The sequence below is a fragment of the Carya illinoinensis genome, chromosome 11 (genome assembly GCF_018687715.1).
Source record: "Carya illinoinensis cultivar Pawnee chromosome 11, C.illinoinensisPawnee_v1, whole genome shotgun sequence".
NCBI classification, from domain to species: Eukaryota; Viridiplantae; Streptophyta; class Magnoliopsida; order Fagales; family Juglandaceae; genus Carya; species Carya illinoinensis.
The window spans coordinates 991,036-1,005,563 of record NC_056762.1 but is presented as its reverse complement, the minus strand read 5'-3'; the positions used below and the strand labels follow the sequence as shown (position 1 = coordinate 1,005,563).

General features: G+C 35.5%; 1 protein-coding gene across 2 annotated transcripts; it reads right to left on the bottom strand.

Moving 5' to 3' along the window:
* Positions 1–11,435: 11,435 nt before the first annotated feature.
* Positions 11,436–13,499, bottom strand: LOC122281864 (probable WRKY transcription factor 43). 2 transcript variants are annotated; one of them, XM_043093681.1, is made up of 2 exons: positions 13,054–13,499; positions 11,436–11,775 (listed from the first exon to the last, which is right to left on the bottom strand). In XM_043093681.1, the coding sequence occupies exons 1-2, from the start codon at positions 13,329–13,331 to the stop codon at positions 11,598–11,600; spliced, it is 456 nt and encodes a 151-aa protein (XP_042949615.1). In that variant the 5' UTR covers positions 13,332–13,499; the 3' UTR covers positions 11,436–11,597. The 2 variants fall into 2 exon arrangements, with proteins under 2 accessions (XP_042949615.1, XP_042949614.1); XM_043093680.1 differs by having other exon boundaries at positions 11,436–11,778; positions 13,054–13,486.
* Positions 13,500–14,528: the final 1,029 nt, after the last annotated feature.

Here is a 14,528-nt window from a genome sequence, read left to right as displayed (position 1 = left end):
GAATATCACATGTATTCTTCAAGTACTCACTGTATTCAGAAATCACAATAAATCAAGATAAATATATAGATAATCAAAATATCCAATAATAAAATCCTTTAATCGATCAAGCTCACCAAATAAATTTTACGTTGATCCGAAAAAAATATTTAAATTATTAAACTTCACTTCTAAACTTAGTATGAAAATTTAGCCAACCATATTCATCACAAGTACTATAAAAATCACATAAATAATCTCTATTAGGAAACTAAAATAAAACACAAGAAATACTAGAAAACAACTTAGAAGTAATAAAATCTGGAAACCCAACCGACGCCGAGAGAATAAAACCCACACCGTCGCCCTTCGTCCCTCCTGAACGAAAAACTCTACTTTAGCAAAATAAAACTCCAACTGACTGACACTCTTCTCTCAAATCACCATCGACTTCTCTCAAATCCCAATAAATCACTGCCTCATAAATCACCCCCTACTCCCCGTGATAAATCACCACCGACTCTCCTTTCTTTCCCTCCCGCCAACTTCTCTCAATTCCAACCACGTCCCTCCAGTTCCGAAGAGAGCAAAGAATATCAAAATTTATAGCCGCCTCAAGGGACCTCCAATGTGAAGACTCCACTCCGAGTATATCATCCAATCAAGTCCGCTTTAGCTGCACCAACCAACATCAAATATTTGATTCTCATGTAAAAGTCAAGCCAAAACAATCAACAAGTTGCCACCTCCAGACCTTACGTTCACACTCCCCCCGTCCAAGAATAGAGCAAGCAATATATATAGTCGCCTCAAGTCCAAGTCTAAGACGCCAGACGAAAAAATATCATCCAATCCCTTCCCTTACGTCTTTACATCTCTTGCCTTTTTCTGCATAATCCACCGAACAACCTCCCTTTCCGTATTTATATCTCACTCCCCTCCAGACCAGCCTCTGTGATTTATTCTTGCAAAAAATTGTTTTACGTTCAAAGTCATCTTTGTATTTATTTTTTTCCTGCTGCCCAAGTACACCTCCTCATTCCTTCTCTTTGTCTTATATTCTGCATGTTTCTTTGTATTTCCTCTCAATTAGCATGTGCTTTTGATCAAATGTTTCAACCGGATCCCATGTAAATTTTATTTAAGCTGAAAATAAAGAGAGAAAAATAACACTCAAAAATAAATTAAAAGAAAAATAGATTATCAAAAATAGATTATACATGTGAGGAAATATTCTCCAATTAAATCATAGTTATAAAATTAAACATAAACATGATATCAATCAATTAAAAATCACAACTCGTATTTATGCTTATTAACCATTTTTCCATTTAAAACCAATAATAATGTCACGAAACGTTTAAAATACATTAGTTTTAAATATATAAAATATGTAATATTTCAGCTCAATTAATGATGTCCAAATATCAGAGTGGACAAGCTGCAATGGTGCAGTGCTAATTCTTTTAGAGGCACAAAAGGGAAGGTGTTTGCTTTTGCCTAATTGGCAAGAACCATTCTCACATTGTAGTGGGTAGAGTCCGTTCTCACATTGTCCCTCTAGCGGAAGTGCATGAGTCCGAATGTCCTTAACACAAAAAGAAGACTCAGTTAAAATAAAGTAGCAAGAATTATAAGTACAAAATTTATTAATAGATAATACATTTGCAGAAGCTTGAGAGCAATGTAGTATGTTATTTAAATGAAAGAAAGGAATGTGTTTTGAAGTGGAAAAAGTCAAGAGGGAGGAACCAGTGTTTGTTATGTTAAGACCAGCTCCATTGCCAACTACCACCATTTCTCCATTCTAGTAGAGTTGTTGAATGGGCAGGTTCTTGAGCTCACTGGTTATATGGGCATTGGCCCCACTATCTGTAGTCCAGGTTTGATTATCAACAGTAGCATTAGATTGTGCTACCATGGCTGCAAGTTGAGTTAGCGAGTGTCTTCCTTGATAGGCATAGTCCATTCGATGAAAACAATCAGAGCTTGATGGTTAGACCTTCTGCATATTTGACATGGGGCACATGTGTTAGGAGCAGAAGTGTTGGGTTGATCTGATTTTGTTTTAGGTGTTGGGAGAAGGCCAGTAGAAGAATGAGGCTTAGAAACTCCAGAAAAAGAAGGAGAAATTTTTTATGGGTATTTATGCTTGTAAGGAAAACCTCAGTGGCTAGATTCTTTTAGCATAGAGAGCATAAATGGATGCATCAAAAGAAATGGTTTGATGCTGTTGGAGAAGAGTCTCATGATTCATGAGTTCATCTTGGAAGTCATCAAATGAGAGAGGATTGTCTCAGGTAGCTAGTGAAAAGGAAGTGATGAAAGGTGTGTAGGAAGCATTAAGTCCAACTATAATAAAGGAGATGAGATCATCATCCTTAATGGGTTTACCCACGGTTGCAAGTTTGTCAGCCCATGTTTTAGCAGTTTGAAGATATTGAGAGCAAGACTCAGTGCCTTGCTTAAGAGTCTGCAATTGCCTCTTCAAGTGTGCAATGTGAGACCGAATTTGAGATGAAAATCGATTTGCGAGAGCAAACCAGACTTGCTTAGAAGTATTGAGGCCATAAACTGTAGCCAAAACCTTCTCAGAAAGAGTGGAGTTAATCCAGCCAAGTAGGGTCTGATCCTTCTTGACCCAAATGATATACTCAGGATTGAGAACCTCTTGTCCCTGACCATCAAGGAGTTTTGTTGGGCATGGCTTAGAGCCATCAACAATGCCCAAGAGATTGCTATTACGCATCACAAGAAGGAATTGGGACAACCACATGAGATAGTTGGTGCCCTCGAGTGTGGAAGATAGAACAGAGGAAGGGTTTAGTGGAATAATAGAGGAAGTATTTGAGGCCATGAGAAAAGAAAGTATTTCTCAACACTCTCTCTCATGTATAAGCCAGTATTTTTCTTGGTCTTTGTCTCAATGTAAGTAGTGTGAGCCTCCATTCATCATGTGGTTAGCTTTGATACCATGAAAGAGTTAGGATACATCTTGTATTTATAATAGTAGCATACACTTGAGTTTGAATTATACAGATAAAGATAAACATTAAAGATAAGTAAAACACAACAGAATATGATCTCATTCACACGGTTCAAATATGACTATGGCTGAGGATTTGTCTTCTGCATTTTTATCTTCCATAACAACAACAGTAGAGTCCACAATAGTAGGATCTTTATCTTCAATACATACTGGGATATGCTCAGAGTTGTATTGGTTAACAAATTTTAGTTATTACCGAAAAAAGCTTGAGGAAAACATTGAATGCCATTTGCAATATCCAAGAATTGAGGTGTGAATTTTTTTTTTTAAATTTTTTTTATCAATTTTTCTTTCCACTGATGCTGAGATCTCTTATTCTTTTCTCCATTATATATACTCTTATATTACATCTCACTTTTCCAATGAGCTAGCTTTAATTATCCATTCATTTAGTATACATGGAGGTGGGGAAGGGATAATATGAGTCTTAAACCTAATGTTTCTGTTCGTGCATTATGCCCTCTATACGTACTAAAACCGCTTTGGTATCTTGAAGTTTCATAAACATACCAAGAATAAGGACTCGGGACCTTTTTGTAATATAAGTAAAAACTAACCCAGGACCCTAATTAATTTTATGAAGTTGAAATATAATTAGTTTCTACTTATATAAGAAATATAATTAATTTCTTGAATAAGATGTGTGGGTATATATATAATACTTGCTTTTACCGTAGCACAAATGATTTATTTATTTTTTTTCAAATAAGGAGGATGGCACCTCCAAATTTTATTGAAAAAATTTCTCACTTATGGCAGAGGAATACCGTGTAAACAAATGAACCAAAATCTCAACACAAACACCAATACACAACAATATGAAACAAACATAAAAAAGAAGCAAAAGAGACCCTCCAATCCTATTCACGAATATAAGGTAAACCTAACCTCTCCAAAGGCATGAGTCCCTTCAGCTCCTTGGGAAGCAGTGCATAATCATCTTACTTTCTACTATACCCTTCGTCTCTCTACCGTGCCAAGAAATCGGCTACCATATTCCCTTCCCTAAATTGGTGAGAGATAGAGATAGAAATTTCATTTGAAAGAAATTTCCTCTCCCTACCGTACCATACAGATGATGTGTACTTTAGAGTGCTTAAGTTTTTCGAGAATAATATGTACCATCCTTTCATCGCAGGAATCAGTTTTAGTTATACCTTGCCGAGCGTTCCCAAGGAAAGTGGCGAAACTATACTTTTCTATGATAGGTTTGGTAAATTATAAAGTAGTAGCTTCTAACTTGAATGAAAGAAAAACAAAAGAAAAGAAAAAGAACTATGTTTCGCATGATGAATTAAAGATAGTATCAATCCAGGTGTTTTATGGATGGGAAGTTAGAGGCTACTTTTGGCATTTTCCAGTGCAAAAACTACTCCCACTATCTCATGATATGTTACTAAATGATTGAAAATTATTTATTACGTTCAACTTGCGAGTCAATTATTTGATAACACATCAAAGGATCATGTTGATAGAATGATAGTAAGAAGGATGACAAATAAAATTTTTCTTTTTTCATTTTTGCTTTTGAGATTGGGCTTACTCTGTAAAAATGATATAATTAAGTTGTAAAACATGAACCAAATTATCCTTGCTCTTGTTCATGTGATTGAAAGGTTTAAGAAGGTTGAGGGGCATTATCCAGGGGATCGATCGATGTTTTAGTCTCTAATCTTCATGGTGTTCTAAAGCTAAAAAGGGAACTTTGTGAGGCAAATGTAACGTAGTAAAATTTGTTTTTTGTGTTTTAGAATAGCCTTTTTGTATTCTCACCCTTGCTTATCTAATTACATCACAGTCATTAGATGAATAATATCATGTTTCAGACAAACGTACTCCTTGAAAGACTGGTAATCGATGCAAGAGAAAGGCATAATAGAAGACAATTCAAACCCTAACAGTGGAAGCTGATCAGCCTTCTAAGGGAAGCTTTTGAAATGGAGGTTTTAATAGAAGAATAATTCATAACGTCTTTGTAGGTAATTGAGAACTTCAGTCAGAGATATCTCAAAGAAACTGACCCTACTTCATCAGGACAATATATTGTTCATAATATGGTAAGCACACTACACTAGATTGTTAGATTAGTATATATATCTGCACAATTCTGGGACTCGACTGCTTTGCTAGTGAATCTCTAGTTATGATACAACTTTGCTAATGATTAGTCTTAACTTATGACATGTCATGGTTAGAGTTATCATGTTCTTTCATGTGCCTATTTAAATCTCTCCTACGGTGCATCAATATTGTACTAATATAAGAAAAAAGTAACAAATAAAAAGCAGAGAAGATCCAATCAGAGCATTCCTTAATGTTTGTACGTAACCTTTAGATCATAATGCTCTTTAGATAATAACCTTTAGTGTTCAATGTTGAATATCAACATGTTATAAACGTTAAAAATGAAATGATTTAGATATTAGAGATTACCCTTTATGATTATAGGTCGTAGGGGATCAGTAACAAGTTTTCTGGTAAAGTTAAAAATGAGATGTGAAGGAAGACAACCACTATAGCTTCCTAACTAGACAATGCTTGGCACCTTCTAAGGATGAAGATTTGGTAAGATGATTGGGGTCATAGAACATAATATACACTCATTTTTTCTCAAGTCTTATCATGATTTAGATCGACATTGACTTGGAATGATACATGAGTTTAAAATCAAATTAAATCATGTCATGTAAGTGATATAAAAGGTGTGTCCTTCGTACCGGATTTCAAATAGAATAACTTTGGTGGGAATTAGTCAACATTAATGTTTGATGCTAGATAAAGTCTTTGTAATTAAGGCTTGAAATTTCAGATCATGCATGTTTGTTTCTAACAAGAGAGAAATGATCACAATAAGAAAAATAGCTAGCTAGAGTGGAGAGAGGAATAGGTGAAAAATATTTCACCGACGGATGCCAACTAAAAGGAGTTAAAAGCAAAATTATTAATTATCATATCCTAGCTAGGAACAGAACGGAATATAGTTCAGCTTTTAAGATTGTACAGATATGCCTAATCATTATTTTACCTGTAAATTTAGGCCTAATTAATGGTCCAGATTTATTCCAATTAATGGGCAGTTCTTATATATCTTGCTATATGTTATAATATCCCAATGTTCAGATAAAAATTAACATGCATGCAAAAACTATGGTTCAAAACCACAAATAATGATACAAAAGCTAGCCATGATACACAACTCCATTCATAAAATTAAATTCATATACAAACGTAACTTGATATGGCATGTCATATCTTAGCGACAAATGATGGAATTTCACAAAAATAAACTCATAAACTGAAAGTACGTCAAGTTATAAAATTACATTTATTGTAAAGTAGATCTAAATGTATCAACCACAAGCAAGTAGCTCGAGTGATATCATCATCAAATTAATTCTTTAGATGAAAGAATTTGTGAAGTACATTGGAAGCAGCTACTAAGGTTTGGGGAGAAAATTGTTACAATGAAAAAAGAAACTAGTGCAACGATGAAAAAGTTTCTACAGAAATAGAAAACCTTATTCATGAATCAACCGAGGTTCAAATGAATCCTACATTGTCTTCCACGGTCATAGCTAAAGTTCATGAAGCAAAGAGGACAGAGAGTTTCTTTCAACTTTCAGATCTCCCTATCCTTCTTTAGTTTCTTCACTTTTTGTCAATCATACTTAGCAAGAATCATATAATGGCCGAAGGAGGAGGAGGCTCTGTGAACTAGATTAGCCTCAACACCAATGACAAGAATTGGGGCATCCTCGATTATCTAGAAACCATATGGGAGTTTGACTGTACCGACGAGGACCTTTCTATAGTTAGAAGTTCCTTTGAACCCAATGAAGACCCCACTAGCTCTACCACTGGTAGTCTAGAAAGAGTATATGTTGCTAATTGCACATTTGACAACAATACGCAGTTAATCGATGATGTCTATGTTTTTTGCTCAGGATCAGTTGCAAACTCATAGATTGCTTCTAACTATGTTCCTCTTCAACATAGGATAGAGTTAGGGCAATCTGCAACTGTTAAGATTGCTTCAAACGTTGTTCAGTTTGTACCCTAAAGTAAAAAGAACATGTTACAAATTAACTAGCCTAATTGTGGGTGGGATAAGTATGGAGGTGGTAAGATTTATGAAGTTTTCCCTAGGGGAACAATAATGGAGCAGCCATCAACAATGGAAGGATTTGGCTCTAGTCACTTGTATGGATTTTCTGACTAGGCATGGACGAAAGGTATGGTGCCTCAGTTGTTTGATAAAGTTTCTGAAAAAAGACTCTTATGGATTGGAACTCAATGATTTTTGGGTACTAGAAATGGAGGTTCAAGTTGAAGCAACTAGACTTTTTAATATGATGTCTGGGAGGGCTTCTGCTAAGGTACTGGAAAAATGGACATTTGGCATGGGTTATAAAGCAATTCTAAGGGATGTAACGTGGTGGTGAAAAGATTGAAGGAGGTGAGCATTAAGAAGTGGGATTTTGAGCAGCAAATGGAGTTTGTGGGGAGTATTAGACATGAGAATGTGGTGGAGTTGAAGGCATATTACTATACAAATGATGAGAAGCTCATGTATGATTATTACAACCAGGGAAGCGTCTAGGACTTATTACATGGTAAAAGAGAAGATGGAATTATTCTTGACTATAAGCTACATCCAAAACTAGTGAGTTATGAATTTTCTGAGGATTCAAAGCTAGAGCAAAGCCAAGCTTATAAAATTGAACTTTAGAAAGGTATGTCTCTTTTCAATAGGAAACCTTCCAAGGGAATTGAGTTTCTGATAAGCACAAAAATAATTGATGGTTCTTTAGAAACTATGGCTTCTTTCAGTGCTTCTACCTCAATATTGAGACCATGATTGGTGACTCTATGGGTGAAAGGGAGGGACTTTCTCTAAAGGTCATGCATGCTTATGTAGATTCATTTAATTTCAAAGGAATGGATCGATTTCGGTGTAGCTATAAGGTTTTTCCTTAGGGGCTTCAGGTTACCTAGAATAGGCACAGAAGATTGACCACATCATGGAGAAGCTGTTTGCTAAGGGCTATTGTAAATACAATCATAACTCATTTACTAGTGCTTATACTACTTACTTTCTCACCTACTTTGTGATAATGCTAAACACATATGCCCAAAATAACACGGTAAAAAAATAAGATGACGAAGTTTGATTTTATCAAAAACATCCTAGGAAGTATATATACTTGCTCCTGGCTCTCAACTTCGATATTGAGTTCATTTTTTGGAGAACGAAGACATGCAGATGAACACACTATGGAGGATGAGAACAAATGGTGGGGCTATGATTTTGGAAGGAAGCACTCAAAAGTAAAGCACAATTCCAAAGAGGACTAGAAAAGGAGAGGAGCAAAGGCAGAGTCAAAAGCATGGAGTTGGGTCTAATGCAGAGATGCTTGCTCACTACATAAAGTCCTAGAATTGGAGGGGATCTTGGATGCTCAATTTCTACAACTTTAACAACATCAAGACTAGAGCAAGCTAGACTTTGTTGTTGAACTTAAGGTTCGCAACAATGATGCAGTTGGAATTTCTTCATTTTGTGTCCCGAGTTGTTGGGGAAATCGACTGGTAATCTTGGGAGCTTTAGAAATCACAAGTTCTACCACAGTTGTAGCAACCATAGCATTTGTAATGCCCATTCTTTGTTGATTCAAGCCCTCACTGTTGCTATTGCCAAATATCAATTAGGATGCATAATAGCTTCAGCTTTTTTAAACTTCTTGTTGGCATTACTACCCTTGTTTTTCCAAAGTTGAACCAAAAGTCCTTCTAGAAAGATTCCAGTAACTTTTCAGAGATCTTTGATTTCGATTAGTTTATATCATTTTTTTCGGAAAGCGATAAAATTATTCAACATCTGCCTAGAAAAGGGAGAAGAAACTTTGGATCTGTACACCATGAATATGCCAAAGGAAGTGCAATGAAAAATGTTATGTAAGTCATGTATTGTCTGTTCTCTTGGAAAGGCATGTGGTTCAACTCACCAAATTTGATTATAGACTTGCAAACAAATTGGGCATAGATTTGCAAAAGTTGAGATATAGAGTTAACTACCATGCATTAAGGTTTATTGATCCAATACTCCATATGGGTGAGAAATTGGTCCTCCAGATGATCATTAAATCACATTGCACCTGAGGCTTGAACCTAATATGCTTGCATACTCGAGATGCTATTTTGGTGCTATAGAAAAGGAAAGGAAAGAACTAGTTGTAATACAAAGGGGGTGGAAAACTTTACATATTAGCAATCCTAATAAGGAAAGGAGGCATGGAAAATGTTCACTCAAAGAAGCATACTGCACCTTGTGGGTAAGGTGCTTTGAAGGGAGAGAGTTTGTTACAGCTCGGTTTACAATGACTATAATGGGCCGAAACCATAGTGGGCTTGGATAGGTTGTTGGAGTTGGCCTATAGCCTTTAGTATATAATTAGCTTGGTAAGTGGGGGTTGGGGCCGTGGCCCACTTTTCTACTTATTACGCTTGTTATGCTTATGTCCTTTTCTTTTATTTTAGTATGTTGGCCTTTAGCTCATGAGTTACTTAAAGGAGTTTGTTAGTATATGTATTGGAACGTCCCTGTTGTAATGGCATGTAGAAACTTAATAAAAGTTATTTTTCTTTCTCATTCCTCAATTTCTTCTTGTTCTTTCTTCTAGAGGTGCTCCCCTTGAAGTGAGCTTTCCTTTTTTTTTTTTTTTAATTTTGCCAAACACTTGAGTTGTGTTACAGAAGTGAGAATAGTGTCGTTTTATGATGATGATGATGGATATGAATCAGGTGTGAGCAAGAAATACATGTTTATTTTTATTGTAATTATTCTCCATCTTCATTGTCATCACCTTCTTCGATGTTGTGAAAATGTGAAAAGACAAGCCGAACAAGAGAAAGAGAAATTAGTACTAGCAAGTGAGGATATGAGTAGATAGCTTGCTTGAGGTGGCAGTGGTAACGGAAGTTGGACGGTTTAATTTCTTGTGTTGGTTAGCTATTAATGCTTTGATTATATACACAATTTTGTGTCGTCCAATTCAAGAGATGTTTTTATTTTTATCATGAAATTTCTCTCTCTGACTAATGTTGGACACATTAATTTATTAATAGGGTAAGAGGAGTCTCAATGGCTTATCTAAAACACAAGTTTCTTCCAAATATCTCATGGTTCACCATCCTCTAGTCTCTTTTCTCTCTTCCTCCCTTTTATTGTCCTCCTCTCAATCGGCTTCCTTCTTCACTGTCGTGGGTCATAGCCACAATCTACTATCGTAAGAGCACAACTTGGCTATGGGTCTCTACGACCCAAGATCACGCCTGTTGTGGATCTAGAAGTTAAACACTTATAGCTGCGACCATGGTTATGTGAGTTTTATAACTCACAATTATGGTCGTGGGTCTGTACATAGATCTAAAGATTTGTGTGGTTTGTTGAGAATTTTTGTTGTATTGGTGCGCTTTTTTTGGATTTTTTGTGAAAAATGGTTTGTTGGACGGTGCCGCCGGACAGTGGTGGCGTCAATCCATCCACCCGACGAGCGGATGCTGATGGTTAGATATATGGAAGGGGACAAGGTGTGGGGGGTACTTGTTTGGATGTTAAGAGTATCTCAACACTTCTACATATTTTACAACTATTTATTACTTTATTATTACTTTTTACATACTTTTTTACCACTATTCATTACTTTTGACTACTATTTAATATTCTATTATTACTTTTCACCTACTTTTTCACTACTATTCACAACATACCTCAACATTTCTTAACATCCAAACCTAACTGTCCCTGCCAAGGTGGAGAGAGGGTGCAAGATGGGTGGCTACTTGTTTGTATAGGCCGGGTAACACCCTTAAAAATTACATCACATTGTATATGGGGAGATATTACAAATATAAAAAGATATAAAGATATTGTAAATTTATTTGTAGTTAGAGGAAATTCATTTGATAAAATAGAAAAATTGAGTTTTGGTGATATATTTTATAGATGAGAAGTGTTACAACCACAAATAGATTTCATAAAAATAAACTCACAAACTGAATGAATTTATATGATACGATAGATTTACTTTACAATAAAAATAACTTTACAATCTGACGTACTACATAAAGTCACGTTAATTTGTGAAGTTTATTTTTATGAAGTTCTTTTGTAGTTAAAGTATTTCTCTTCTAAACAAGATACAAAAACCATCACTACAAATATATATATATATTATTTGCGGCTATTTTTATTTTCGGCGATAGAATTATGGTTGCAAAAAGTTTGTTTTTAAACTTTGGAAAAATGTTTGTGTCAATCGTGAACAATGCATTGGGAGTGTTCTAAGCGACCGTGATTTAACAAGAACAATTGTCGCTAGGTACTAATCTTTTTCCATATTATGGGTGCAAAAGAGATGAACTTTGCTTTCAGTTTCCTATAGAGGATAAGTCGTGTACAAATTATAAGATGGTTTTCCTGCATTCTTTCATCTCATATGTCCTTCTGTGCATATAATTGATCACATCAGTACACGCTGCAATGGCTTATGAAATGACAGTATATACTTCATGGGGGAGCATATGTCTGTATCTGTCTAAAGATCTGCTCGAAGCTATCAGCCGCATTATTCTCCAATGGATGCATGTGAATTCCTTCATAGGTCGTTACCACAATCTCTTCATCTTTTGAAAGGCGTTGAATTTGCTTTTTAACATTGCACCCTTTATGCGTACACCTATAGTAACTTCTGCAACAGATTGAAACAATTACTACTTATTTTCTGTATCGTGGTATTTATATTTCGAAATTGAGTACTGGTACTTAGGTGTCTGGAGCCATTTTGTTCTTCATTAGTAATATGCATAGCAGCTTTAACTTTATGCAGAACAAAGACTACAAGACGTACGTGTTGACTATGTACGTAGAACACAACCATCAAATGCATGAGTCGTCTCATTACGCAATTACAGGAAGCATTCCCATGTCAGACGGCCTACCCCAAACTGTATTCCGGATTGGGTAGAATCTAAAAATACCCGATCTGAACTATTCATCAGGTCTTCAATACTCGTGGTTTTAAAGCGTTATAGTTGGGAATGAATTCAATTCAAGAATGAACCGCAATAGTCCGAGAGATAATTAAGGAATATTATTGGAACGATAAATTATAGGCCAACAATTTTAAGCACATAGAAAATTAACTAACGGTTTCAGCACATCATGAATGATGTCAGAAGAGGTCTAATCACGATTTCTTTCTTGGGGAATTAATTAATGACATCCTAGTACTTCATAAACGCTAGGAAATTAAAACTATAAAAATAAGATCTAATGAGAGATCACGGTTCCCATATATATGACTGGACGAGCTGGGAAACTAGTTGAAATTATATATATTAAGAATTCAGTTAAAGATTAACCAACTTAGACATGATCCAAGTTTGAACCACCATTTTCGAACCCAAGCTACACACCAAACCCCTTGCACAGTTGGGCTATGTGAAACCAATTAAATTAAACAGATCAACAATGGATGGACCAAAAGAAACAACCATGCATGAGTGCATAGAAAGATTCGGACTTGACTCATGATGATGAATATATAATGAGTTTTGCTATATACAAGCACAATCGCGTACTAATCTGTGTACTAATACTGATTCATTTATACTTAAAATTTAAATTAACACTGTTTTTAATAAAAATCTACTTTTTGACCAATCACATCACATTAGTGCATAGATTAGTGTACAATTGTGAATACAGGCACCATGCTCGAGTTGCAGACCAACTTCCAATCGGAAAACGAGCAATTCTGCTCATGATGATCTTTCTTTACTTGATGATGTTAATTTTACCATGAAGTGGGTATATGCAGTATCTTCATTACAGAGAATGGTGGGACTACTACGTACTAAGATTTCCAACATGCATGTCTACTCCATACATGAACAAAAATATATAATATAAGCCAAAGTGAAGTAGTGAACCAAAAGATGATCACAAAACGATATATACAGACCTCGGGAATTTACTGTTCTTTACTGCCTTTTGCCCATATTTCCTCCAACGGTACCCATCATCAAGTATATCAACCTGGCTCCTAGTTTGGAACGCATACCGGTGCATTCTACCCTCCTTGTCTCTTTTCTTGCCTGACTTCACCTTGCTCTCGTAGCCAGAAGACCTACTACCACCCTCAAAAATGTTTTTATTCGTAGTTTCCAAAGGTTGATTATTTGTTCCAACTTTGATCCTGTCTGTGCTATTACCATGAAAATAAGTTGGAGGACCTTCCATGGTTACCTAGGAAGTAGAAAATATATGGTGATGCTGAAGATCAGCCTGCTAGAAAATAAGTTTGTTCTGGTTGGAGTGATAAAATTAGGTTGACTGTCTTTGTAAGGATCAGAAAGGAAGGGGGTTTAATTTGTTGTATGCAAGTGGAAAAGGGCCGAACGTGTGGAAAAAAAGGTGGGCGGCGGAATGGCGAACGTCCAACTACAATGACTAGGGAGAAAGTCGAGGCATGGAAAGCTAAAATACAAAGGTCGAAGCATCCACCACGTGTTGGAGAAAAGATTGTCGTAAACGTCACGCTAGTAGACAGCAACAAGGAGCCTAGCTAGTTATTTTAGCACAAGGAAAATGATAAATTTATTTTTTATTTACTATTTGTATATAACTATGTATAAAAATAATATTGTTTTAAATTTTATTTTGAATTTATTGATGATTTGACGTGTTAAAATATAATATAAAAATATTATTATATTTTAAATTATTTATAAGTTATAAATAGATTGGTTGTGTATCATTATCCTTTATTAATGGCGTGTTAGCTAGCTAGCTATAGGAATAGGTTAAAGTGTAAACACACATACAAAGATGCTGGTTTAATTAGGTGATCAGTGTCTGTGTGTATATATATATAATATATAATATATATATAAAGGTTCGCATTGTTCACCTCACCTGAAATGATATTAATGTTTCTTTTGTGTTGGCTCTCATTGTTCATCTCTCTCTTTCATCAGTCATCTTCTCCATTCTCTGCATTCCACCCACCTCTCTTTCTAAAACATTTCTTCTCTTGAGTCTCCTGCTTCCCCGGCCCCCTCTCTCTCTAAAAACCCATCTATCTCCTTTGCACAAAAGCTAATGTAAGCAAAAAGATAAAAAAAGCTAATGAAAGATAGAAGTAAAAGTAAGAGATTGAAAGAGAAGTTTAGAGAGAGAGGGAGATCACAGATGAAGAAAGACTACAAATAGAGTGAGAAAGAAGATGCCCAAAGAAAAAATTGCAATTTTCGTGACATCTCCATCTCCCTTTGCTTTGTTGTTCATTTATACAAAAGTTCCACCATTTTCATATCTTCAAACTGTCCCTTCAGGATTTCAGTTAACCTATACATTTTCACCTTTTTTTAATTATTTTTTCAACTCTGGTTTGGAGCTTCTTCAATAGTGCCAAAGTGGGTTGAATGAATTTTTTGG

Bases quoted from the DNA above. Each gene is read 5' to 3' on its own strand.
- LOC122281864 (XM_043093680.1), bottom strand. From the start codon at position 13,331: ATGGAAGGTCCTCCAACTTATTTTCATGGTAATAGCACAGACAGGATC. The intron at 11,779-13,053 runs GTCTGTATATAT...AATCTGTTGCAG, and splicing joins AAGAACAGTAAATTCCCGAG to AAGTTACTATAGGTGTACGC.